At 49.7% G+C, this 25,403-nt stretch overlaps 10 protein-coding genes across 10 annotated transcripts; 5 read left to right on the forward strand and 5 right to left on the reverse strand.

The window, feature by feature from the left end:
- Positions 1–372: 372 nt before the first annotated feature.
- On the forward strand, positions 373–3,223 carry erdS (aspartyl-tRNA synthetase, cytoplasmic; the record flags this gene model as incomplete). Its single annotated transcript, XM_056961681.1, has 2 exons — positions 373–1,985; positions 2,017–3,223. 2 exons carry the CDS (start codon positions 373–375, stop codon positions 3,221–3,223), a joined length of 2,820 nt encoding a protein of 939 aa, XP_056826684.1.
- A 569-nt stretch (positions 3,224–3,792) lies between these two features.
- N7477_000019 (uncharacterized protein) lies at positions 3,793–4,326 on the reverse strand (the record flags this gene model as incomplete). Its single annotated transcript, XM_056961682.1, has 2 exons — positions 3,793–4,174; positions 4,322–4,326. 2 exons carry the CDS (start codon positions 4,324–4,326, stop codon positions 3,793–3,795), a joined length of 387 nt encoding a protein of 128 aa, XP_056826685.1.
- Positions 4,327–5,249: 923 nt separating this feature from the next.
- Positions 5,250–7,014, forward strand: N7477_000020 (tubulin alpha chain; the record flags this gene model as incomplete). The annotated part of the gene is made up of 6 exons (XM_056961683.1): positions 5,250–5,274; positions 5,362–5,402; positions 5,473–5,499; positions 5,609–5,684; positions 5,778–6,733; positions 6,823–7,014. The coding sequence occupies 6 exons, from the start codon at positions 5,250–5,252 to the stop codon at positions 7,012–7,014; spliced, it is 1,317 nt and encodes a 438-aa protein (XP_056826686.1).
- An 873-nt stretch (positions 7,015–7,887) lies between these two features.
- N7477_000021 (EF hand domain protein) lies at positions 7,888–12,027 on the forward strand (the record flags this gene model as incomplete). Its single annotated transcript, XM_056961684.1, has 6 exons — positions 7,888–7,900; positions 8,056–8,228; positions 8,288–8,411; positions 8,490–9,626; positions 9,680–11,946; positions 11,998–12,027. 6 exons carry the CDS (start codon positions 7,888–7,890, stop codon positions 12,025–12,027), a joined length of 3,744 nt encoding a protein of 1,247 aa, XP_056826687.1.
- Positions 12,028–14,783: 2,756 nt separating this feature from the next.
- On the reverse strand, positions 14,784–15,104 carry N7477_000022 (Glucose-repressible protein; the record flags this gene model as incomplete). Its single annotated transcript, XM_056961685.1, has 3 exons — positions 14,784–14,800; positions 14,855–15,038; positions 15,090–15,104. The coding sequence occupies 3 exons, from the start codon at positions 15,102–15,104 to the stop codon at positions 14,784–14,786; spliced, it is 216 nt and encodes a 71-aa protein (XP_056826688.1).
- Positions 15,105–16,028: 924 nt separating this feature from the next.
- N7477_000023 (uncharacterized protein) lies at positions 16,029–16,395 on the reverse strand (the record flags this gene model as incomplete). The annotated part of the gene is made up of 2 exons (XM_056961686.1): positions 16,029–16,161; positions 16,235–16,395. The coding sequence occupies 2 exons, from the start codon at positions 16,393–16,395 to the stop codon at positions 16,029–16,031; spliced, it is 294 nt and encodes a 97-aa protein (XP_056826689.1).
- A 910-nt stretch (positions 16,396–17,305) lies between these two features.
- N7477_000024 (GFA family protein) lies at positions 17,306–17,973 on the reverse strand (the record flags this gene model as incomplete). The annotated part of the gene is made up of 2 exons (XM_056961687.1): positions 17,306–17,432; positions 17,483–17,973. The coding sequence occupies 2 exons, from the start codon at positions 17,971–17,973 to the stop codon at positions 17,306–17,308; spliced, it is 618 nt and encodes a 205-aa protein (XP_056826690.1).
- Positions 17,974–19,167: 1,194 nt separating this feature from the next.
- N7477_000025 (sugar phosphate isomerase/epimerase family protein) lies at positions 19,168–20,277 on the forward strand (the record flags this gene model as incomplete). The annotated part of the gene is made up of 3 exons (XM_056961688.1): positions 19,168–19,431; positions 19,487–19,561; positions 19,618–20,277. 3 exons carry the CDS (start codon positions 19,168–19,170, stop codon positions 20,275–20,277), a joined length of 999 nt encoding a protein of 332 aa, XP_056826691.1.
- A 466-nt stretch (positions 20,278–20,743) lies between these two features.
- Positions 20,744–21,838, reverse strand: N7477_000026 (oxidoreductase, short-chain dehydrogenase/reductase family; the record flags this gene model as incomplete). The annotated part of the gene is made up of 4 exons (XM_056961689.1): positions 20,744–20,940; positions 20,993–21,237; positions 21,292–21,730; positions 21,784–21,838. The coding sequence occupies 4 exons, from the start codon at positions 21,836–21,838 to the stop codon at positions 20,744–20,746; spliced, it is 936 nt and encodes a 311-aa protein (XP_056826692.1).
- Positions 21,839–23,188: 1,350 nt separating this feature from the next.
- Positions 23,189–24,571, forward strand: N7477_000027 (uncharacterized protein; the record flags this gene model as incomplete). Its single annotated transcript, XM_056961690.1, has 4 exons — positions 23,189–23,212; positions 23,265–23,390; positions 23,446–23,589; positions 23,642–24,571. 4 exons carry the CDS (start codon positions 23,189–23,191, stop codon positions 24,569–24,571), a joined length of 1,224 nt encoding a protein of 407 aa, XP_056826693.1.
- Positions 24,572–25,403: the final 832 nt, after the last annotated feature.

The following is a 25,403-nucleotide window of genomic DNA, read 5'->3' on the forward strand; positions in this document are numbered from 1 at the left end:
TGTCATCCGCGGGCACGAACGCGGTAACTTGACTTGCTTTTGGGGTCCAATGTCTTCTTCCTTTAACAATACAAATTTCCTTTACTGGATCCTGCATCCGGACCCCCTTTTTCTCCAATCTATTTCGATTTGATATAAGTCTTGTTTTCCCTCGTCTTCCGGGATTTTGTGTTTTGTTGACCTCCGAATCCCAACCGGGTCGTAAGCATTGCTCGCCCAGCTGCGGCATCTCACCCCTCCCCCCGCCTCGGTCCCCGCCGTTTATACTCAAAAATCTCTTTCCCCCCTTGTTCCAATCTTTTCCTCCGCCACCATTCATCATGTCTATCAAACGAGCCTTGTCTAAAGCCATCAAAGGCCATGGGGGCGATGATGACTCGTCAGGCTCTAACATTCGATCTGCCTTCTCTCCGAGGATGCGCACCTCCATGTCTCGCGATTCGGGAGCGGTCTCCCACCCGATCCCCCCGCCGCAGCATCTTAGGAAGCTTCTTCCAAAAAGACTACCCCTCTTCCTCCGAGGATATCTCGGACGATTCCTCCAGTGGTGCCCTGAGCAAGAACCAACAAAAGCGACTGGCCCGTCAGCAGCGCCGCAGTGAGCGCAGCCGTCTGAGTGAGGAGCAATTTTCGGAGCCAGATCATCGTCGCAAGTCGGAAGAGATTGCCAAGGCAGTGTCTGAAGAGACTGCCGACATGAAGGCCCGCTATGGCGAGTTGCCTTTGATGCAATCGCAAGATCGACCTCGAGAGGAGCGAACGAAACTTGAGGATATCACCGCCGACATGGTGGGAAAGCAAATTTACTTCACTGCCCGTTTGCACGTGGTGCGCCGGATGAGTGCTAAGCTCGTCTTCCTCGTGTTCCGCCAGCAGCTCTCTACCTTCCAGGGTGTGCTACATGAGCGCCATGGAGTGTCATCCATTGCCATGGTTCAATGGGCAGAGCATCTGCGTGTCGGGTCTTTCCTTCGGATCCGCGGCACTATCCAGAAGCCCGAGGTTCCTGTCCTTGGCTGTAGCATTCACGATGTCGAGCTGGCTATCGACGCCGTGCACCTGCTTGTCCGCCGTGAGGAGCCCGTGCCTTTCAGCGTCTACGAGGCTGAGATCCGCACCAACGAGGAGGACAAGATTGAGGGACGCCGCAGTCATATCCCAGATCGCACGCGCCTATCCAACCGTCTGCTTGATTTGCGCACGGCAACGTCACAGTCCATCTTCCGTCTTCAATCTGCGGCGTGTAACCTCTTCCGTAGCGCTCTCGACGAGCGTGAGTTCATCGAAATTCACACCCCCAAGCTCCAAGGTGCTGCCACCGAGTCTGGTGCCAGCGTCTTCAAGGTCGATTACTTTGGTCGGCCCGCGTTCCTTGCACAATCGCCTCAGCTGGCTAAGCAAATGGCCATCGCCGCCGACTTTAATCGCGTGTATGAGATTGGAGCCGTCTTCCGTGCCGAGAACTCCAACACCCATCGCCACTTGACTGAGTACACCGGTCTCGATCTCGAAATGGCTATTGAAGAGCACTACCACGAGATGCTCGAAACTCTTGATGCAGTGATCAAGAACATTTTGAACGGCATTTACACCAAATATCGCAGGGAGATTGAGATGGTGAAGCACCAGTTCCCCTCTGAGGATGTTGTCTGGTTGGAGAAGACCCCAATCATTCGCTTTACCGATGGTATCAAAATGCTCAACGAGTCGGGCTGGAGAAGCGAGGATGGTGAGCTTCTGCCTTTAGATGAGGACCTTTCCACTCGCGATGAGATCCGCCTCGGCCAGCTGGTTAAGGAGAAGTATGGTGCCGATTACTACGTATTGGACAAGTTCCCCCGTGGTGCCCGTCCTTTCTATACCATGCCTGATCCAGAAGACGACAACTACACTAATTCCTTTGACATGTTTATTCGTGGCCAGGAGATCGTGTCCGGTGGTCAGCGTATCCACGATCCTCACATGCTCGAAGAGAACATGCGCAAGTCAAACATCAACCCTGATGACATGGAGGAGTACCTCGAAGGGTTCCGCTGGGGGTGCTCCGCCTCACGCCGGTGCAGGTGTTGGTCTGGAGCGCCTACTGATGTTGCTCCTTCAGGTGGGCAACATTCGCCTCACCTCTCTCTTCTATCGTGACCCGAAGAGTCTGCCGGCCAAGCCGCCCGTGCAGCAGCTCCGTCACCCAGAAGCATCGACCCTGGATCCAGTCTGGCTGCGTGAGCATCACAGGCGCGTAGCGGAGGATACCAGCGAGCTCCAAGAGCTGGAAAAGTTGATTGCTAATTACGGTGATGCTACATCTACATCCTGGTTCGACGACCGATACAAGATTTGGCGTGATATGACCACTGGCGCTGCGGTTGCCTACGTGCCCAGTTCTCACAACTACGCTATTATTCCAGGTAACCCCGTCTGCGATCCGTCGCAGTACTCGCGCACCATCAACCAATTCTTGCAATGGCTGCGCCGCGAGACTAAGTATAAGCCCGTCTGGATTCTCTGCTCTCCCGAGGTCGAGACAATTCTTGGAGAACGCCTGGGATGGCGCAGCTTGTCTTGTATCGCCGAAGAGCGCGTCGATCCGGCGCGCAACGCGGCTGCATCGGACGGAGAGATTGCCCGTAAGCTGCGCAAGGCTGAGTCGGAGGGTATCAAGATTCATTCATTCTCCATGGGCGAGCTGCCGCCGGAAGAGATTCGCAATAAAATTGATGAGCGTGTCGCCGAATGGTTGGCCAACCGCAAGGGTACGCAAGTGCACCTGTCTGAGATCCGCCCCTGGGTTGACCACGAGCACCGCTGGTACTTCTACGCCCGAGACAAGGAAGGCGTCATCTGCGCCTTCGTTGCCCTTGCCATGCTTTCACCCGCCTACGGCATGCAGGTCAAGTACAGCTTGGATTTCCCTGGCTCCCCCAATGGTGTTATTGAGTACATCGTCACCCAGGCCATCCAGACCGCCGCCCAGGGTGGCGTTACCGGTCTCACATTTGGTGCCGGTGCCACTAGCCAGATGATCCCCGGTCATAACTTGCACGGCACCAAGATCAAGATGCTAGAGCACACCTATGAGGCCCTGGCCAAGCAGTTCCACCTGGTACGGAAGAGTGAGTTCCGTGCCAAGCTTGGTGCCACCGAGGAGCCCCTGTACATCGCCTATCCAACCCACGGCCTGGGCTCCAAGGGCATCCGCGCCGTACTGAACTTCTTCGAAGATTAAACCACCTAATCCTGCTATTTGAAGAGCATTTACGAAAATGGCTACGATTTTATGGGTTCTTATTTATGATTGGTTTTACATGGGTTTTGACTCATATTTATTGCACCCTTCTGAGGTCATCTGTTGCAAGATGCACAGAATAGGACCGGTAAACCGAAGTTGTTGTGTTATTTCTTTTTTTTTTTTGGCTTTGGCTTTGGCGTTAGCATAATTCTGTTTTTTTTTTTTCCTAATTTTTGATTTGATTTTGCACATGCAGTCAGTTCGCGTATTGCTTGTTCAACAGTATTCCCCCTCCTGTACCCCAACACCGCATGTGTCCCTTTTAGATCGTTGCTTAGGTTGGTGATGTTTGTTTTGCTGCCGATCTTGGTATTTACAACAATTGACAGATATTTCTACTCTTATGAATGAAATAGTTTCAAGTTTATCACCTGGTTCCCCCTGATAATTAGCTCTCTCTGAAAATGGGGTTGACCATATTATGCACTTGCGTTGATGTACATGAACCCTAAGAGCCAAAGGAGTAGTCAATAAGCATACAACACGCGTTGAATAAAGCATCAAGCTCACTTCCCCTTTTTCGCTTCCTGTAAAGCTCGCTCCGCTTTCGCATCATTGACTACCCTCCCAAGCTCCTTCGCCACCCACCTAGCAACGACAATGGCAACAACCGACACGACACCAATCCAGCCCGCAGTAGGAAGCAGCGATCGCGGAAAAACATTCCACAAGAACGGGTCCAAAATCAGGTCCACCGTCACTGGCGGCACGTCCCGCATCAACGCCTCGTCCGGGCTGAAATAGTCCGCGGCCGCACGCACTCGCAGAAACAGGACCGAGTCTTTCGTCGGCGCTGGGTCCGGGGATCCCCTTTTGCTCGTCCACGGGATGGCATTCTGCATCTGTGCGTCTAGTGATGCGAGACGGGCGGACGAAAAGATGCTTAAACTGGAGAGAAGCGATGTGTCCTCTATTGTGCTGCCCAGTTCGTGGGTTGTCAGAGTGAAGGTGGTAGGTTGCTTTGCCTGTTAGATGTGATATGCGGTGGTTCAAGTGAGGATTGATACATACAGTCGCTAGCCAGCAAACTCGTACTTCATAGCGTTGGCGTGGGGTGAGGTTCTCAAGAAAAAAACCATGATTCGGTTCCTTCCGGCGCCTTTTCTGACGGGAATGATGCTTGAATTTGTGTGCGTAGAATTGGGTTCTCTGGTGATAGTCGTTCCAGGCCTAGGTCGTCTATGTCTGGTTCTCCAGATGGCACAGTGGCTGCTGTTGGTGCTAGGAAAATTGTTTTTTCCACGTTCGCTTGAATAAGTGTAGCGTATAGAGCCAAGACTGCCCAGATAAAGTGGTACATCTTCTTCTATAATTTTTGGTAGGTTATGATTCACCTTATTGGCAGGTCATGTTGAATTGATAGAGTGATGATGTTAGATGTAGAGTGGGGATATATCCCGGCTGGATTGCTAGAAACGGCGGATTTGGCGGTGAAGGATGGGGTTGGGCACAACCCACGAGAAAAAGGACGATTTTCAATGATACAATGGAATTGTCTTTAGGCCAAAAAAAAAGAGTCGGAGTTGTATCGACGGGGTGAAATTCAAAGCGTAGAGCCAGTTATACTCCAGATCAATTCCACTGTTGATGCTCGTCGTCCGTCACATGACAGGTCACGTTACACGACGCGGCGGTGAAGGAAGTGACTAATCCGCCAATCACGGGCCCTGACGCGACCCAATGAGTGGGATCAACAACGAACTCCCCCCTGCGCAGCACAGACGCCCTCCTCCACAACCTTTTCTTCCTCCTGTTTTCTTCGACTTCCATTCTTCCCATTCTTGGTGCGTATCTGATTACTACCCCTTTGCTCTACCTCTACCCCTCCCCCTTGTCACGTTGTGGTGATCGAATCTTGGATCTGCCGAGTACTGATCCCCCCTGAATCCACAGACCCGTGTTTGTTGTTGGGTCTTTCTTCCCCCTCCTTAATTTTTGATCTTCGACATCAACCACCAACACAATGAGAGAGATTATCTCTTTGAACGGTATGTGCTGTTTGATCCCTGATTATTTTCGATGGAATTGGGTTTTCTCTGAAGAAAATAACGCGCTGACATTTGATCCACTTACAGTCGGCCAGGCCGGGTGCCAGATTGCCAACTCCTGCTGGGAGGTAATATCTCGCCAAGTTGCCATTGTGTATTCGGAACGCAATTGACTGACAGATGTTTTTTTTTTAATAGCTGTACTGTCTGGAGCACGGTATCCAGGTATGTGATTTCAATCTCGCCGTGGCGCCCGACGTCAACTGGGGGGGGGGGACCCTTGCCCCTTTTCCTTAGCCAAATGGTGAGTATTCGCGACTGACACGCTTGATAGCCCGATGGATACCTCACCGATGAGCGCAAAAAGGCCGACCCCGACCACGGATTCAGCACTTTCTTCTCCGAGACCGGTATGTGAATTGCAATTTTTTTTTTGGGAGCGGTGCTCCTTCCCACATCCTCGGCTTGATATTCTAACATTTATTTGTTCCTGCTCTCCATAGGCCAGGGCCGCTACGTTCCCCGTACCATCTACTGCGATCTCGAGCCCAATGTTGTCGATGAGGTCCGCACTGGTACCTACCGCTCCCTCTTCCACCCCGAGCAGATGATCACTGGCAAGGAGGATGCCTCAAACAACTACGCCCGTGGCCACTACACCGTTGGCAAGGAGATGATCGACCAGGTTCTCGACAAGGTCCGCCGTGTTGCCGACTCCTGTGCCGGTCTCCAGGGCTTCCTCGTCTTCCACTCCTTTGGTGGTGGTACCGGTTCCGGTTTCGGTGCTCTCCTGATGGAGCGTCTGTCCGTCGACTACGGCAAGAAGTCCAAGCTTGAGTTCTGTGTCTACCCTGCTCCTCAGAACGCCACCTCCGTCGTTGAGCCCTACAACTCCATCCTGACCACTCACACTACCCTCGAGCACTCCGACTGCTCCTTCATGGTCGACAACGAGGCCATCTACGATATTTGCCGCCGCAACCTCGGCATTGAGCGTCCCAGCTACGAGAACTTGAATCGCCTGATCGCTCAGGTCGTTTCCTCCATCACTGCTTCGCTTCGCTTCGACGGTTCCCTTAACGTCGACCTGAACGAGTTCCAGACTAACCTGGTCCCCTACCCCCGTATCCACTTCCCTCTGGTCGCCTACTCGCCCGTCATCTCCGCTGACAAGGCTTCCCACGAGGCCAACTCTGTCACGGAGATCACCTCCAACTGCTTCGAGCCCAACAACCAGATGGTCAAGTGTGACCCCCGTAACGGCAAGTACATGGCCACTTGTCTGCTCTACCGTGGTGATGTTGTTCCCAAGGACGCCCACGGCGCTGTTGCCACCCTCAAGACCAAGCGCACCATCCAGTTCGTTGACTGGTGCCCTACTGGCTTCAAGCTCGGTATCTGCTACCAGCCCCCCCCAGCAGGTCCCCAACGGCGACCTTGCTCCCCTCAGCCGCGCTGTGTAAGTTCCTCATGCATTGTTGACGTACGAAGTCACTTTACTAACGATCTCCTAGTTGCATGCTGTCTAACACCACCGCAATCGCCGAGGCTTGGTCCGCTCTTGACCACAAGTTCGACCTCATGTACTCCAAGCGTGCCTTCGTCCACTGGTACGTTGGTGAGGGTATGGAGGAGGGTGAGTTCTCCGAGGCTCGTGAGGACTTGGCCGCTCTCGAGCGTGACTACGAGGAGGTTGCCAGTGACTCCATGGAGGATGAGTTGGAGGAGCCTGAGTACTAGATTAGGGAAGCTGTGTGATCGGGTCTGGAGCGTGGGAGATGGTATCCGCAGCATGTTTGAGAGATACACCCCGACGTGGACGGCTCGGATTTTCTGGATTTCCTAAATCTCCCGGACTTGCAAATAGAAGGGAACATAGGTTTCAGTCCGACGATGTTTTCTGGCTTTGTTGTTCGATATATCTTTAATATCCCCGAAGCAGCGATGAGTTTTCTCCCCGCTCGTTCTATCCATTGTCCATAAGAGACGGATTCTACGAGACTTGTAATTACAAAAGCACCAAAAAAAACACTACCCTCTTTTGTTCAATGCCACCTATACTACTTAGGTGCTGGCCTGGTCGTGGGTCAGACCTCGGAAGAATGTATACCAGGGGAACGTGTCCGTGGACGTAGAACGATCGACACGGATGCACCCATTGGTGCTCAATTGATCCCTCACACCAACCAAAAAGTGCTCTATAGTAACCAGTAAACTGCAATGTCAAAGGAAAGCCAATTCGATCATCACTACCCTCCATATAACATAACGTAGCGGATCTCCAGTGAGACCCTTCCGCGGGTGGAATGGACGCTAGAGCCAACTGACCGCCCTGGGGCCAGCTTCCTTACGACATCGGCTCCAGCCACTCTTTACTATTTCCCTTCCCTCCCCCCTCCCTCCCCCCCCATTTACACCTCGTCGCCCGTTGGTTTCGGCTTTACACAGGTGCCGTCTTTTTTCCAAAGCTACGTTTGGACGCCTCAGTCCATGCCCGTGGCTCCCTCCGGCTAACCCACGACTTCCCGTTTACTCCATCTTGATCCCCAGGCCCCAACTATTCAGGCCACCATCGACTGCGGAGAGAGCATCGGCTCTCCATAACCCACAGCCATGGCCGATACGTGTAAGTAAGCCCGATGAACCACATTATCGTGAAAAGGGGAGTGCGAGAGCTGTTCCGGCGCAAGTCAGGAGGCCCGCTGAGCTCCACTTCACGTCCATCCCCTCCCCTTCTTTTGGAATATTGTTCAGACAAGAGCACCGGAACTGACGGAGAAGCTTTCAATGATACAGCACAACGACATCCGAACCTGAATCTCACGCCGGAGGAAAAGCGCGTCTTCTATCAGCTCTTCCAGGCCGCAGACACCACGAACCTCGGCGTCATCACCGGTGAAATTGCAGTTCCGTTTTTCGAGAAGACGAAGCTTCCGTCAGGTACCCTTGGAGAGGTAAGTTATGTATGAAATGGCAAGTAGAATAGCGACTGACTGCGACTGCGGCTCGTCAGATATGGCAGCTTGCGGACAAAGAGAACAGGGGTCTTCTTACCCCGTCCGGCTTTGGCATTGTGCTGCGATTAATTGGACATGCACAAGCCGGACGCCAGCCGTCCGATGAATTGGCTTTGCAGCGTGAGTGATTCAATTCCGGCCCTACATCTGAGGCAGAAAATCACCAGACCAGTATTGATGACATGCTCTGCATTGCAGCTGGCCCTTTGCCTCGATTCGAAGGCGTCTCGGTAGATGTCAACGCTCCTATACCAGAGTCAGGCACAATTAGCCCTCCACCGGGCGCTGGTACTCCCATTCGCGTGCCACCCCTGCAGCCCGATGATGCTCAGAAATTCCTATCTCTGTTCGAGAAATCGGACGTCCAGAACGGAATTCTTTCGGGCGAGACCGCTAAACAGATCTTTGAGCGGGCTAGATTGCCGAATGAGGTGCTTGGTCGGATTTGGTTTCTTTCAGATACCAAGCAGCGCGGAGCTCTGGATGCCACAGAGTTCATCATTGCTATGCATCTTCTGACCTCCTATAAGTCGGGTGCTCTACGCGGCATTCCCCAGACACTGCCACCTGGTCTATATGAAGCTGCAGCCCGCCGAGGCGGTGGTCGGGGATCCTTTGGATCGCGCGCCGATGTCCCTCCTGTACCGGCAATTCCTCGACAGTTCACTGGCCCCCAGCGTACTGCCAGCCCTATGAGCCCCACTAGTCGGGCTCAGTTCGGCGGCCATCTATCAGCCCAGAGTACTGGCGATTGGCTGGTCACGTCCCAGGAGAAGGCGCATTTTGATACCATTTTCGAGACTGTCGACACAGCCAAGGTCGGTGTAATTACAGGTGATCAGGCTGTTGCCTTCTTTATGAAGGCTCAATTGCCCGAAGAGGTTCTCGCGCAAATCTGGGATCTTGCTGATATTGATGCCGACGGCCAATTGACTCGCGAGGAGTTCGCTGTTGCCATGTACCTCGTGCGGATCCAGCGCAGCGGAAAGGAAACTCTGCCGCAGGTGCTTCCTCCGGCGTTGATCCCGCCGAACATGCGTCGCCAGGCTACTGTCCCAGCTGTTGCGCCGGTCCCAGCCCCTCCGCCTCCTGCGCCTCCCGCGCCTGCTCCTGTGCCACGATCTGCCGCGGACGATCTTTTCGGTCTTGACTCGCCTCCGATGGCACCGACCCAGCTGCCTCAGCCCACTGGCGGATCCAACGCTGCATTCCAAGCTCCTGGCTCGCCTGTTTCTAGACTTTCACCGCAGCCGACATCTTCGATTTTCAAGCCCTTCGTGCCTTCATCGTCCTTTGGACAGAGCCTGCAGCCCCAACGGACCGGTGCATCCATGGGTACACCAAACCTCGCTCGCTCCCCCCACCTCCCGCGGACGATCTCTTGGGAGACAATGATCCTGAAGAATCGAGCAAGCTTACGAATGAGAGCACTGAACTCGCAAACTTGTCTAACCAGATTGGCTCTTTGGCTAAGGAGATGGGCAATGTGCAGGAGAAGCGCACGACCGCTGAGCAGGGTATCTCGCAGACCTCGCAGCAGAAGCGTGATTTCGAGGCCCGTCTTGCACAAGCCCGTACCATGTATGAGCAGGAGGTGGCCAACTTCAAGGCACTTGAAGAGCGCCTGAGAACTTCCAAGGCCGAGACTGCGAAGTTGCAGCAGGAGTATGCGTTGATTGAGGGTAGTCGCCAGGATCTGCAGAACCAGTATAACCAAGTTGCAACGGCACTGGCTGCTGATCAGCAAGAGAACGTCAGCCTGAAGGAGAAGCTTCGCCAGGCGAATGCTGAGGTTGCTCAGCTCAAGCCCGCACTCGAGAAGGCGCGCTCCGAAGCTCGTCAGCAGAAGGGTCTTGTTGCTATCAACAAGAAGCAGCTTGCTGCAGTCGAGGGCGAGCGGGACAAGGTTCAGAGCGAGATCGACAGCCTTGCCTATGAGTCTCCTCAGTATACTCAGGAATCTGCGACTCCTGTCAGCGCTGCCGAGGTCACCAGCCCTGCTGCTTCTACGGCCAGCCACAACACAAACCCCTTCTTCCGGCAAAACACGGGCACCCCGAGTGAGCACGCACGCTCCCCCGAGCCTCCTACTGATCAGCAAAAGGCGTTTGACAGCCTGTTCGGCCAGTCTTTCGTAGGTGGAACCCACGGCGCCCCGCCAACTTCGTTCCGTGCCGAATCGCCCGTTACGTCCAATGTCCCAACGCCAACCGTCTCGCCGCCCCCCGGAAACCTCCCTGGTGCTTTCCCTGGCCTGGCGTCTGAGATTCCGCCGCCCAGCCAGTCCCGCCAGCTTACACCGAATTTTCTTCCCTTCAATGAAACCCAGTCCGTGACCTCCTCCACGATGGTCTCACCCCCGGGTAGCAGATTCGGTGGGCCTGAGACCTCTGAGTTTGATGTTCCCTCCCAAGCCAATACCAGTGATGCCGGTGCGCTGTCCGTGAGCGCATCAAGTGAGTATAGCCAAGCTCCAGCGGGAAACTCTTTCGAAAGTACCCCAGTACGATCTCCATTTGAAGAGATTCCAGAGCCCACTCCTGTTGTAGCCGAAAGAGCTGTCTCCCCCACTCACGAGAACCAGGAGACTGCCAAAGACCTTTCATTTGACGAGCTTTTCGGTAGCAAAGCTCACAAGCGGTCGGAATCCCAGAAGGAAAACGACTTCGAAGAAGCATTTGCGACTTTGAAGCAGCCTGGACCTGAACACGCTGTTGCAGCACCCGCTTCGGAATTCCCTCCCATCCAGGAAGTCCATGACAACGAAGAAGAGGAAAGCTCGGATGACGAGGTCCCGCTTGGGTTTGATGATGATTTCACCCAAGTCTCGCCTTCCACTACCAAGAAGGATAAGCAGCCTGAGTCACTCGATGCTGCCCAGCTTGCTGCCTTCCCGACCCCAGGATCGTCTGTGCCCCAGCCACCGGCCCCCGATGCTCAACCAAGCCCTCCCAAGTATGAGGCTGTCACTTCTGGAGAGACTAGCCACGCGGCTCCAGAATTCAGCGGCCTTCTCCCCGAGCGATCAGATCCAACTGTTGCTCCAGATGCTCCCCACGCTGTGGAATCAGGAACTGGAGCCCCAATTATTAATAATGTGCCCCAGTATGATGATGCTTCCATGGCTGCTACTGCTGCAGCATCAAACACTGGATCCAAGAGTGGCCCTGATTTCGAGGCAGCCTTTGCTAGCTTCAACCTTGCGCCTGCGCCGGAGGTGGAGGATGACGATGATGATGAGGAAGAACCCGCGGGTCAAGCTCCCAAGAACGCTCCCGACTTTGACTTCTCCTTCGATTCACCTTCTCAAAAGAACACCGCTTCCTCCAGCATAGATGCTAGTCATGCAGGCTCATCTGAATACTTCTCTTTTGACAACCCCCATGCGCCCACCGCTCAGACCACCGCTTCACCGAAGGGGGCTGACACCAAAGCCGGAGACCATGACTGGGATACCCTTTTCGCACCCCTTCAAGGCGCCAAGCCCGCTACCGGCGAAGAGCCCTCCAATGGATCCGACCCCAAGGCACCTGGATGGGCTCTCGCCACCGACACGGGCGAAGACGACTTGATCCTGCAACGACTCACTGGTATGGGATTCCCTCGCAACGATTCGCTTGCAGCTCTGGAAAAATTCGACTATAACATCGACAAGGTGAGCTCAGTAACCGATGCAATCGCACCAAGTAGTCTAACTCGAGAGTAGGCGGCCGACTACCTGACCAACAAGTCATGAACAACCCGTGATCCACTACACCTTTGCACATAGTATCATCCACACATATATCTGTGATGTATTTCCTTCATGACAGCTTCCCTGCTTACAACACGATGTGATCAGGTGCACTTCATGCTTTGCCCACAATTGTCTCCTGCCAGTTCAGCGCCCTGTACATTCCTTCTTCCCTCTGTCTCTTTGTCATCATGCTGTGCCATTTGACATTTCTGGACTCGTGAACCCCTCGATGTTGCTCGCTTGGGATTCAAGTCTCATATCTTGTCTTTTCTGTCCCAACCCAGTGTAGTGTAGTTTACGATAACCTATAATCGAATTAATTCATGAGCTGTGCCTTTTTCCAAGCACCTTTGTGACTGCTCAATCGCCCGTAGTACGTAATGAATGGATTGCCTATCCAAAACAAGTCACCACATCTCCCAGTGTCTTCGTTCAGGCAAAATCCTCTCTATTTCGGCTGCAATAACTTTTTGTGCTCTCACATGTTATATGCCAACACAATTCAATGCTACCATGGACAATCACTTGGCCGTGAATCCTTCTCATCTGGCCATAAGATCTTAAATTTCGCCGCACCAGAGGAAGTAGGGGTTTCTGAATGTCTCGTTCTCCTTCGATGTCTCAGACATGACTTCTTTCAGAGCTTTGTGCCATTGTTCTCTATTGTTTAGCCATGGTCATACCGTCTGAAAGGCGAGCCATAGTCACGCTGGCCCTGTCTTGAGACAAAAGGATCTTGGAAGAATTCTTTGAAATAATCGTCCGAAAGGACATCTTTGATTATTAAAATGTGAATCTTTTGAGTTGCACCGACTCCGACTCCGGGGTATTAAATACTGGAATGTTTTCCGTCTCAGGCAGAGCATCGTTCATCTGCAATTACACTCAAAAGAACAGCTACAGTCATAGTCAATCAGGTCACCTCTCAATCTAGAGCTGACATAAACACTCTGAACACATACATTTATATGATGCCACGTCAACTATGTGAAGGTAAGTAGGAGACTTCGCGACGAGGTTCTACAAGTGGCTCGCCGCACAAGCCAGGCAGGAATTTCTCCTGCTAGAGAAAAAGAACCAACGCTAGATAATCCCTTGGGGTTGAGAATTCCAGGTCAGTATCGAACTACCGAGATCATCCAAAAATATGGTAGGTGTCAACGAGCCGGAGCACAGATCCCGCGATGGATAGACGATATCAACGAGCCACTCTGCCCAATCGATCCCTGCACATTAACCTTCGGAACATTCATAGAAACGTATCCAGATGCCCATGCAATCCCCCTTCTCCCTGATATCGAGTTCAAAGAGCAGATATGTGCGCTCGGGCTTCCTAATGAATGGGATTATCCAGTTCAAGGATCCATCTATCGACGGTGGGCGTTTGAAGAAAAAGACCAAGGCCTCATTTGGCACGGGTTCACTGGACCAGGCTTCATTTTGATAGAAGAGACCCAGCGAGAAGATAAGACCGCACCACCAACTCCGCATATTGCTCAGGCATTTTATGAAAGGAACTTTGCTCTAACTGGACCCCGTGGGTTAAAGACTATTTTCGCGTCCAATGTAATTGAGAGTGCGAGAAACTTATTCGTTCGAAGTTTCCTGTACACAGCGGAGGCTGGACTGGAATGGAAAGCTGGTGCTTCAGCTGAGCCACAGATCTGGACTTATGGCACCCGTGAATATGATGCATTGCTGGGTACCCGCATTGGTAGGTCGGTTGCTTATATCGTCTTGGGTGCAGTTCCCAGAGGTTCTCGACGGATTGGACGAATTGTAACCTGGTTTCAAGAGTACGGGTCACATGTTCATATGCGGTTCGATATTGAGGAGATTTGGTGATCTTTGCGGACAATGTTCGAACAATGATATGTTTCCTAAGCTCTGCTGAAAATGTGATTTCCTCGGACGTTTTTTTTTTTGTCAAGATCGCCCAGTCTGACGTCGTTCGATTTGAGAAGAGTGGGGAAAATTAAAGAAACATTTCATTTAAGAAAGTTTCATTGCGTATGTACAACCATCCTTTTAGGTAAATGATAGCATCGAGACTGGCAAAGCTACATGGGTAGGTAATCGGGACATCGTTCAAATACAGCATCTATAAATTTGCAAAAAGCTCAGAAAAGCTGCAGGCTGAATATCCAGAATATGGCATCTGGGAGAACGAGCTGAGCAATATGCACGATTGCCGCATCGGCGACATAATATCTTTGAGCCGCTATGCGAAGATAAACGAAGCACGCTAAGGCGAGAAATAGACGCCGCTCAACGGTACATCGTGCACAACACATAGACTCGGCGTTCAGTAAAAGAGGATCAATGGGAAGCGGCTGGTGAGGGGCTGGTGAGGGGCCGATGAGGCCAGGGGATTCTTTCTTGGACGATGGTGAAGATCACTCCGAGAGAGGTATTTTTATTGCCAATCAAACTCCTAGGGAGTAAATTTAGTTAAGTGTCAGTCGCGAAGTTGTGGTTACTCAATCACACTGCTCAATAGCGATAAAGAGTGATTTGCCTCACAAGTCTTCATCGAAAGGCATAATGAATGCATGAGGCACAAGGCTTGACGGTTAAAAGCCATGAGACAGACAATTTGCTACTCAAAGAATTGATGACCCCTATGGAAACTTCAGAAATTTGATAATAGTGCGGATATTTAGGTATTGTTATATTTGAACATATGTACACAGCATGTTGACTAGTGTCACACTTCATAAGACTTCCATATAATACATGTCTAGATCTGACGATCCTTAGTGCTTCGCAGCCTCTGATGAATTAATTAATATGTGATCGTACTGGAATCAGCACATTGACGACTTACCCTTGTTGGCGTCAGCCTTGGTGTTGTGCATGGTCTCGTCCTTCTTGTTGAGAGCGGCGTCTTTGGCTGCGCTTGCGCGAGTGCCGAGGCTTGCGTCGGAGTCCTTGGCAACGTTCTTGTTTGCCTCCTTGGCTCCCTCGTTGGTGGTGCCCTTGACACTCTCGGAGACGTAGTTCGCGGCGTTCTAAGTGTTTCAGTCAGCGAGATGCAGAGCAGGAAGTATCCGTCTGCGAACCTTAGCGGTTTCCATTGTGAATGTTAAAAATGTTGTGAATCAATATGCTTGACAAAATGATTTCGATGAAAGTGCAAAGCTGGGCCCTTCAGTGCTTAATATAGCCAAGTGGCTTCAGGTTTGCCACTTCCAAGACCTCCCCCGAGGTCAGCCAACCTGTTGCCTTGCTCCAGTCTATCCTGTTATCTACAAAGATATCACGTCACATTCATATCGATATTCAAGAATAAGACAGGCTTGAGAACAAGGAACGTGAAACGTGGCGTTTCGCGCTCGTCAGGACACGACTATGGTGACATCAAATCCAACCCTGCGCATTATGGAAACCGGTTTAGAGATAAAGCGCATACATGTGATTCATATAACCATGACCTGCATTTCTTGGATGGAGATCACAGATCGCCTGTGAAAGCTATTGACCTACCCCGGTGTGGGGTACAACCAGACCATAAGATGTAGTCATGCTGAGGTAACACTGAGGTCGACGGGAGCCCCGCCAAAGTGGGACCAAAGTGAGTTGGTTGTATGGTCTCGCCCGACCTGAATTCTTCTGGGCGATCGTTACTTGAATCTTGGTAGGCTCTTCTTATGAGGCCACGTTGCGGAGAGCCTGCTACAGAGGTCTCTCCTTATGAAACTCGTCATGGGACAGTACTGATTTGATACTTGTTCTGAGAAGCTTGTGTTTAGGGAAAGAGGCGAGTGACAGAGCTATGTATTGGATGTTTCTATGAGACCGAGATAATGGGACAAGGGGCCTTGAGGCTTTACGGACCCACGTGAATGACACTGATGAGGAAGCTCAATGCTCAAATAGGCCGAGGTGTGGCGACAGTGACTGTACAATTCAATAGAGTTACAGTCTATGTGATCAAAATTTCCTTGTTAAATGTTTGGAATATAGTAAATATTCACGGGAGACACTTCCAGGTGTCGCTTTTATTCATTGCCCTCAGCGTGTTCTTTGTACTCTTGATTGGCACCGCGGCCAGCACCGCTGATGTCTTCTTTGCCGCCCCGTAGCCACAGGATGCCAAATGCTGGTATGGCTAGACACGCAGCCATGATGAGTCTGAATCGAAGTCTTGAGATCAGTCTCGGAGCTTTTTTGAAAAACTTGACGAGCACAGCATTGATGAACTTACTGTCGCTGGCCGCCGGGCTCTTTCTCCTTTGCCTTGTCACCAACGGTGTAGCCCCTTCGAGTATTATACAGGGGTTTGGAGCACGAGGTCCTCGTCGCTACCGGCCGTAATGGCTGTACTGCTAAAGCACCGACAGAAGATGCTCGGATTGGTAGCTTCATATTCTCCGAAAGTAAAAGGTTCAGGACTTTGCCGATTATTTGGGATGGCGCAGAGGTGTGAGCTCGACAGACGATAATAGAAGTTGATGTTCGTTTCTTCCGAGGTCACCATAAGCAGAGTCAAATTGAAGTACTTCTAGATGGGATATCACTGTTCTGATGGAACATGCAACATAATGAGGTAAGAATGATTTGATGCTTCACCAAGTTCAGGCTTGCGATTGGGTACGGTTTACCTTTCTTTGAACCAATCATGTAGCAAAGGTACCGGCCAAGATCTAGCGTTTAAGACAACTACTGGAAGTTAAGTGGCCAGAAGCGGATGAGTGTAAGCAGTAATGAATAGGCTACAGCAGCATTTTAAAGTTGATACATAATAGTTCTGAAGCTATTCCTGCTGCAGCAGAGCCTATGCTTGCTGACTTGCAGCGGTGACTATAGCATTAGTACCTTTCGCCGGGTTACGTTGTCCAGGCAGCATTTCTCAAATGGAAGTATCATCTAGTGCCATACTAACTCCGGTTGACGAGAAAAGATCCCCCAACCCGAGCTTGAAATGAGACAAGTTCTCATGAGAAGCGGGCCGTATCAAAGCGTCGAACGCGAAGAATGCTCTAATCAAAACGCTACGTATTGCTGCGTAAACGACTAGTTGTCCTTTGAAACCAATTTTCCGGTCATCTTCACAAGATTCTACACAAGATAAACCAAAAATTTACGACATCAAAGGGCCTACATATTATCGACTTATTGTGGTACACTGAAGTCGCGCTAAAGCCTGGCCCATGAGTCCAGAAAGTACTTGCTACGCATGTGTTGACTGAGCCAAGTCACAGATTGACTGCACTGTATGCACTGAAGAATTTGAATTGGATATCCTTCTAGATTTACACTATGCGCGAACGCTATGTTACTCCTTTGAATCCTCAAGAGGCTTTCCACTGTCATCCAGACGCTCGCTATCCTCGTCGATGCCTTTCCACTTGGGAATTCCGTCGTAAATATCCCTCAACCGATGTTCATAGAAGATGTGGCATCTATTCATCACAATTAGACGGACTCCTTCAGAGATAGAAATGATACTCACGATGGTAAGAATGTTGCAATTCGCTCCCGCTGCTCTTCTGGCGAGTGGGAAAAGTCAATCAATTGCGGGAACAATAAACACATGTTGCGGCCTTCATCCATGATCGGTGTCCGACAGAAAGAGCAGGAAACTTTCGTGGGCGTTTGATATCTGGAGTTTTTCTCTCGGGCTGCATAGAACGACAGATTGCTTGTTCCATTATCGAACCGAATATCATCCTTCGGGAAGATGGCTGCCCACTGGAAGGGTGCGCCGTGCATCACTTGGCAATGGCGACAATGACAGAACTTGGCGTTCAGCGGTCGCTCGCGTCTCAACTTGTACGATACCTTGCCACATTGACAATGAGCGCGCCATTTGACCTCGCCGAACTCTTCTAGCGGCTGCTGGGCATATGGCGCGCGATTGCTAGGATCTTCATCCTTGAACGTGTTCTCGGGATGGTTTTCGAGAGACGGCATGCGGTCAGCACTATCGCTAGAGGAGGCCATACTGGTAGTCGTAAAGCGGCAGTGGGACCCTTGAGTAAGATATCGGTTTGTCTTCACGAGGGAAATTGGAAAAGGAGAATATAATGCTCGTCTTCTGATATGAGCGGCGTGCCTCGAGATCATATTTGGGTTGGAATGGTCTTGCGCGGAGTTGCCTTAAACAGCCCTGCTTTTGGGCCTTTTCTAATCGCCGTGAACATTCTTGATGATGCTCTTTTCCCGCCAATAAAACCCCGTCAAGTCTCCTGCCAGCTTGACGATCTGATCATGTCCGATGGGTAGTGTTGATGTCATGAACTTACAGGGTTTTGTTGGACCTATTTCCGTTGTGTGCGCCTTCCACACAGGTACATGATTGCAGTGGTACCACAGGGTTCTCTACCTATTGGCCGGCAAGAGTAACCGACACATCATTCTTCAGGGAAAACCCCAGAAGGACTGGGTAACAAACATGTTACGATCAGTCGTCGATCGGGAGATGACGGTAATATTCCCCCCGAAAGTATGATCGAAACTTGATGGCGCAGCCACTCCGCTTGGCCGATCTGCCCCAAATCCTGTAATGTCACGTTAAATAATTGACCAGATCCTTGCTCATCGGAATCCCCACAGCTGCTTGATTGAAATAATATCTTTACAGAATTACTGACAATCGTCCTACGGTGTAAGGCACTCATTTTCATGATTTGACCTATTCGGCACAAATAAATGACATATGCTGCAACGTGGGTTTCTGTAACCAAGCCAGTAAAAAGCTTGATAGAAGTAGGCAATGACACACCTGCAAGTCACTTTCAGGAGGTCTGTAATAGTGACCGTATCGGCCTATTCAACAATTATCCTCGTCCGTCGTGAAAAGAAAGTGAAACGTATTGCCTGTGCGCTTTTACCCTTTTACCCGTGGTGACTAATCTAGGACGCCGTCAAAGACCGGCGTCGGCAGAATTTCCAGAAATTTTTCATTATTCAGGATCTACTGTAGGATCGATTAGTCAATAAATGTAATGCTTGTATTCATCTTAGTTTCGAATGGCCCTCGATAAAAGAGGGCGTTCATGGAAAAGTTCACTATTTCAGGATGGCTGCCAATGTTACATCATCCCTTATACGTCACATTGAGCACATCTTGCCCGTATTTACATCTACATCTTCCAAGCCAAAACCAAGCACATTGTGCAGGATCCAATAAGCAAAATGGATAAAAATCTCAAAGAAAGTGTCAAAAGTGTCCCTCTCTCCTATGCGACATGCTCAATTGGCAATACCCCAGCCGATACCCTACCGCGGAAACTCGAAGCCATCAGTAATGCCGGATTTGCTGCGATAGAGCTTGCATTCCCAGACATTATTAATTACGGTTCGCAGTTACTCGGCCACAAGATTGCGACAGATGATTATGCCGAGCTGGTCACTGTCGCGAAGGATATTCGCCAGCTATGCGAGGCCAAAAACCTGAAAGTTATGATGCTCCAGCCTTTTGCCAATTTCGAGGGCTGGCCGCGGGACTCGCAAGAAAGAAAAGATGCATTCGCAAGAGCGGAAGGGCTGGGTTGAAATCATGGATGCTGTGGAGACGGATATCCTGCAGGTAAGCTGGATTCTCTTCTTGTTTTTGTGTGTACAGCGACGCTTATCAAATAAAAGGTTGGTTCAACCGATATTCCCGTAAGCGAGCTTTCAAAAGACCCCGAAGATATCATCTCCGACCTCCGTATCCTTTGTGATCTACTCGCGCGCCACAACAAGCGCCTCGCTTACGAAAATTGGTGCTGGTCGACTCACGCCCCGACATGGGAAGATATCTGGCACATTGTTGCCAAAGTTGATCGCCCAAACATTGGTCTATGCTTGGATACCTTCCAGACTGCTGGCTCTGAATGGGGTGATCCTACAACATCTTCCGGACGGATCATGGATGCATCTATCGAAGATTTGAACCGTCGATTCCTTGAGAGCATGAACAGGCTAGCTTCGACTGTGCCCAAGGAAAAGATTTACTTATTGCAAATATCGGACGCAAGAAAACCTCAGACGCCCATTGAAAACAAACGGCTGGATGGTCTATGGCCGCGCGCACGCTGGAGCCATGACTTCCGGCCTATGCCATATGATGGGGGGTATCTGCCGATTGAAGAGGTAGCTAGGGCAGTGTTGAAGACTGGTTTCCGGGGTTGGTTTTCTATGGAGATCTTCGATGGAAACGCTACTACAGGAACGACCGAAGGAATGGGAGACTATGCGAAACGGGCTATGCAAAGTATGGAGAGACTATTGCAAAGCTGTGAAGGTGTCGCGGGTAGATAATCTTGTTCTCGAAACAATATTCACGAATGATTGATCTTCTCCTTTCCTTGTAAATCTCAGATTAACAACTATCTTTTCAGTGTTTGTCTTCATTAGGGTTCTCAGGTTTCGGGGGAGTGTTGAATTCACAAATTCACAGATTGAACCTGTGATTATTCAACACATGTTTGCAAGAGACTTTCGTCTTGTACAATGCGGTTATAATGCGATATGTTGAATTTAAACTAGAGCTTAGAAATAGGAGTTTTTGAACTAGTATTGATTCGCGGATGCCAAATGTATGGAATTAAAGGATTGCTCGAGGTCTTATTGTCCAGCACGACATACAAATCGGCGTACAACAAAATGGTTCCAATTTATAAACAAGTCATAGAGAGCCATTGTGTAACAACATAACTTTCAGATCCATAGTACTTCATTTTTCTTTCCATTTTTCATGTCTCGTAATGCAAACTTCCAGTTGGTTTCAGAAGCTTAGCCATTGATCACAACTCCTCTCGTTCGGGTGCAAAGATTGGCCGGAGATGAAGCTGCTGTCTTGGCTTGCGAGGAAGACAAAGCAAGTCGCAACCTCACTAGGTTGGCCTGGGCGACCCATTGGTGTGCCACTGAATTGGTCTTGTGCAGAAGAATTCATGGTTGCTGGGATCAAAGGGGTCCAAACTATAATTTATTAGAATTGAAAGGGTAAACCAGGAGAACTTGAAAAACTCACTCGGTCCAGGACACACACAGTTCACTCGGATTCCATTCTTAACCTGCTGATTGGACAATCCTCTGGTGAACGCAACAATCGCACCTTTTGTTGCAGTGTAGTCAAGCAGGTCGGGTCGACCAATGTAATGATTAACAGAAGCACAGTTGATAATCGTCGAGCCACTCTTCATATGGGGCAGCGAATACTTCGACAGATAGAAGATGGGATGAATGTTGGTATCGAATGTGCTCTCCCATTGAGACCTGTGCGATTTGAATCAGTAAAAGTGAAGGTGATGAATGGATGATACAACATACTCTTCCAAATCCTTGATATCATCGATCATCGTTTGAGTGCCAGCGTTATTGACAAGAATATCGATGCCACCTAAGGTCTCGAGGGCTGTGTCGACCACCTTCTGACAATTCTTCTTTTCGCGGAGATCAGTTGCAAAGCAATGGCATGCTTGTCCGATTTCTTCCACTCGTCGCTTCGTCTCCTGCGCATCTTTCTCCTCTTCAGGAAGATATGTGATCAAACTAGAAGCTCCTTCCATTGCAAAAAGAATGGCGATGGCGCGACCAATTCCTGAATCGCCACCAGTGATGATGGCCTTCTTTCCTGAAAGCTTGCCAGCCGCTTTGTAGGTCTGGTACCCGCCATCTTCAGTTGGCACTTTGCTTGATACAGGCTTTGGGTTCTCCATCTCAGCCTGCAAGCCAGGCTTGTTGTGATGCTCCACAGGGATTTGATGGCCTATAATTTTCATGAGAACGAAAGATTGATATTACTTAATGAAGTCAACTTACCCTGCTGGAACTGGGCTTGGGGCCCCCGGGAAGGCTTTTCCACTTCCTGCTGCATGTTTGTGATTTTTTTTTGCTGACGACTGCAGTAAATAGCAATTGGATATCTTAAACGAATAAGACGCAATATGTATGATAGGAAGGGTCGATATCTTTGATTTCGAAATGGCTGCTCTTGGTATTCTATATAAACATGTTTTGGATCAGGGCGGTCACTCTCGTCAGAATGACGTTTGGCCATGTTTCTAATCCGGCAACAGTCTACAGCTTCCTATGTCCATATCCTGCTTGAAGATATTTTCCGTCCTTCAACTTCAAAACTTGTTTTGCTTTTTAGAAGATGCAAAAGTGACATTGGGGCTAGAGCTGGCTATGCAAGAAGCTCACCTTTCCGGATTATCGGGATTTCATCAAGTTTTCTGCGGATTGGAATCAAAGTGACTTGGCATCAAAACCTGCGAGCGTAATTTCGAACAATCTTCGAAACGGTATTGCCGACGCGTTCGAGACCGGTGTGGTGGCTTTCTTCATCCCGCCAATGGTATGTCGAGGCCCAGCTATCGACCGACGATCACTAGACGAATCACTAGACTAGTCTAAACTATGCCGATAAAGTTGCGGAGGACCTGCACTAGATTTTCAACTGTTCGATAAAGATTATCGTTCGAGACAGCCTTATCCGACCGATGTTTTCCCGCCAACTTAGGCGAATTTGGAACATGCAGGTAGCACCACACTTTCGGCCAATATCTCAGGGGGCCGAATAATTTCATTGCAGGTCACAATCCTTTTACCCTGTGTTCCCGCAGAGAAATGAAAGCCTGTTGCTAAAGGACCTCACCACGGCAAATGGAAGCGGGTGAAGGACTAATCACCAACGTAGCCGTGACAAGAAAACCCTCTATAATGTCCGAATTTCATTTGGATGCTTGAATGTGCTTCTTGCTTCCAAACAGTTCAAATGTGTGTTTGTGACAAGCCGCAAATACTTGTCGACGAGGGAAGCTGATTGTTGGCTTCTCTGATAACAGATTAGACCCTGAAAAATTGGTCTGAATCCGTCAGGAATTATTCAGAATCATTCGCTTGGTATTGCTATGTCACGGTCAGATCTGACGCCAATATGACAGCAGTATCATAATGTGGACTAATTTTTTCGTCGCGAGAAACTTCTCCCCGCATGTTGGAGATAGAGTTTGCCTCCGAAAAACGGTGTTCCAGCTAAAGATACTTGTTCGTGACCACGGTAGATGACGACAGATCTATGTAATGAATCCAGTTACCAATCTAGTCAAACAACTTAGTAATCCAAATTAAATCAAGTAGTCCTAGTTAAATGGCAACGGATCTCCTTTGAAGAAAAGTGAAATTTGCGTTTTAAAATTCACGGACAGCTGAACTACCAACAATGGCTGACGGAGTATTGCAACTTGTATGCGATTGCAAGGTGAGAAAGACTCTTTGCGACCGGAACATACTGGCAGGATCTAATAAGCAAAAAATTTCAGCATGACCCATGGGGAAAATCCGGGAAAGATTCTCTAGCAGGGCGATTGTGGTCGCATATGCCTGATGCAGGAGAGCTGAACGATTCAGAGACCTACTCCGAGGTGAGTACTTTTGTCCGTTAGTACAAAAGCGAGAATGAGCGCTAATACCATGAAGATGTGGATGGGTACATATCCTACTGTTCCATCGCGGGTTCGTGCTACAGGCGAATCCCTCTTCGACTATCTCAAGAAAAACCCCGATCTAGTTGGGGAGTCGGTTTGCCGTAGATATGGTCCCGACATTCCTTTCCTTCCGAAGGTGAGACTTAGTACAACATCTCTGAAAGACGGTAATGACTAATCATGACCAGATTCTATCTTTCTCGAAAGCACTTCCACTTCAAATTCATCCGGACAAGAAACTAGCCGAACAATTGCACAAGGAGAACCCTGAAAAGTTTGGAGACACCAACCACAAACCCGAGATTGCGATTGCCTTGTCTCGCTTTGAATCATTTGTTGGGTTCAAACGCCTCAATGATATCGCTGAGCTAATGCGCTTGAAACCATTGGAGGAATTTGTGCCAAAGCACGAGACCTTTGATGACGAAGTTTTACGGCAGCTCTGCTCGAATCTGCTAAGCCTACCCCCGGACACCGTATCAAAGACGGTTACAGAGCTACAAAATAGTCCACTGTCGGAATTTGGAAATGATTATCGTATTCCATCACTTCTTCGTCGGCTTGACGAGCAATATTCCAAATCAGACAATGGAATTTTGGTCGCCACACTCTTGATGAATTACATTATCTTGGAGCCCGGGGAAGCTCTGTGTGTCCCAGCTGACAGCCTCCATGCATACCTATCTGGAGACATTATGGAATGCATGGCGCGATCTGACAATGTCTTGAACACAGGCTTCTGCCCACGCCCCGATCGTGATGATGTTGAGCTATTTTCAAAGGCCCTTACTTTCCAACCCCACAGCCCGGCAGAATCTGTACTTGTGAAGAAGAAGAGCCAGATTGGATCAAAGGGGCGGACCAACGAGTATGCGCCTCCATTCAGCGAATTCAATGTTCTCGGTGTCGCTTTGTCTTCCAAGGAAGCTGAGGCTCATCGGGTTCTTGAAAGTCCCAGTATCCTGATCGTAACTCAAGGTTCGGGCACAATGAATGTGGGCGATGGATCTGTCCACCAAATCAGCGAAGGAAGTGTTTACTTTGCTGCAAGATCCGCAGAGTTGAAGTTCTCGACAGACGTGGGAATGACGTTGTATCGAGCATATGCCACCTTCTAATGGCTTTTATTCAACTTTGGGAGAAAATTGAGCACTCAAATGCTTTCGAAGTACCTTTCATCAATTACAATAAATATACTGCGGCTTTGTACTGTACTATAGGATTATGGGTGGAGACGGGGCCTTTTGTGCCAAATAAATATATCTTCGCCAGTTTTGGGCACTCTTTGAAATCTTCACGTCGTGCTATTATAAGGCAATATATGTACCTTCCTAGGGCAAAGCAAGGATGGGACTGTCAGAACCGCCGCGGTGCCTCATGTCAAGCCCTAGATTGGAGAACTATCAGCGTCATGTCTGTCATCTTTTTTTACATGATCGGTATGAAAGATCACATTCTCCAATACGACGACTATCCTTCTTGTATCAGCCTCACAATCTGATCGAAAGAATACCTAGAGATCAATCTAAGATAATGTCTTCTCAAAGGTCATTCTAGTACGCCCGATGGTCTGTTCGCGATCTGTTCCCGGTAGTTCTGCCTTGGCTTCGTCGCCGAATGCCTGGAGTACGCAACAAGTATAACTGTCTTATCGGAGCTGCATTGGATAGGGGTTCTCAGATTGTCATTCTCGTCCTTCCCTTACTGTTTTATGGTCTCAGTGGCTCCGTAACTTTTTCTATAATCCAAGACGTGGATATACGAGTCGCCTCGCGAATATGCCAGAATCGATGCCGATCACTGACGATGAAAATAGAGCATATAATATGCGTGATTTGGATGGCCTGCTGATCAATCCGGCCACTAGATTTACAGACTTGGCATAGGCATGGACTTGAAGATTTCCAATATCAAGCTATCATAAGATGGACTCCCAATCTGGCCTATATG

Source organism: Penicillium maclennaniae (genome assembly GCF_028827695.1).
Source record: "Penicillium maclennaniae strain IBT 15551 chromosome Unknown utg000001l:1.0-3280838.0:1.0-3283122.0, whole genome shotgun sequence".
NCBI classification, from domain to species: domain Eukaryota; kingdom Fungi; phylum Ascomycota; class Eurotiomycetes; order Eurotiales; family Aspergillaceae; genus Penicillium; species Penicillium maclennaniae.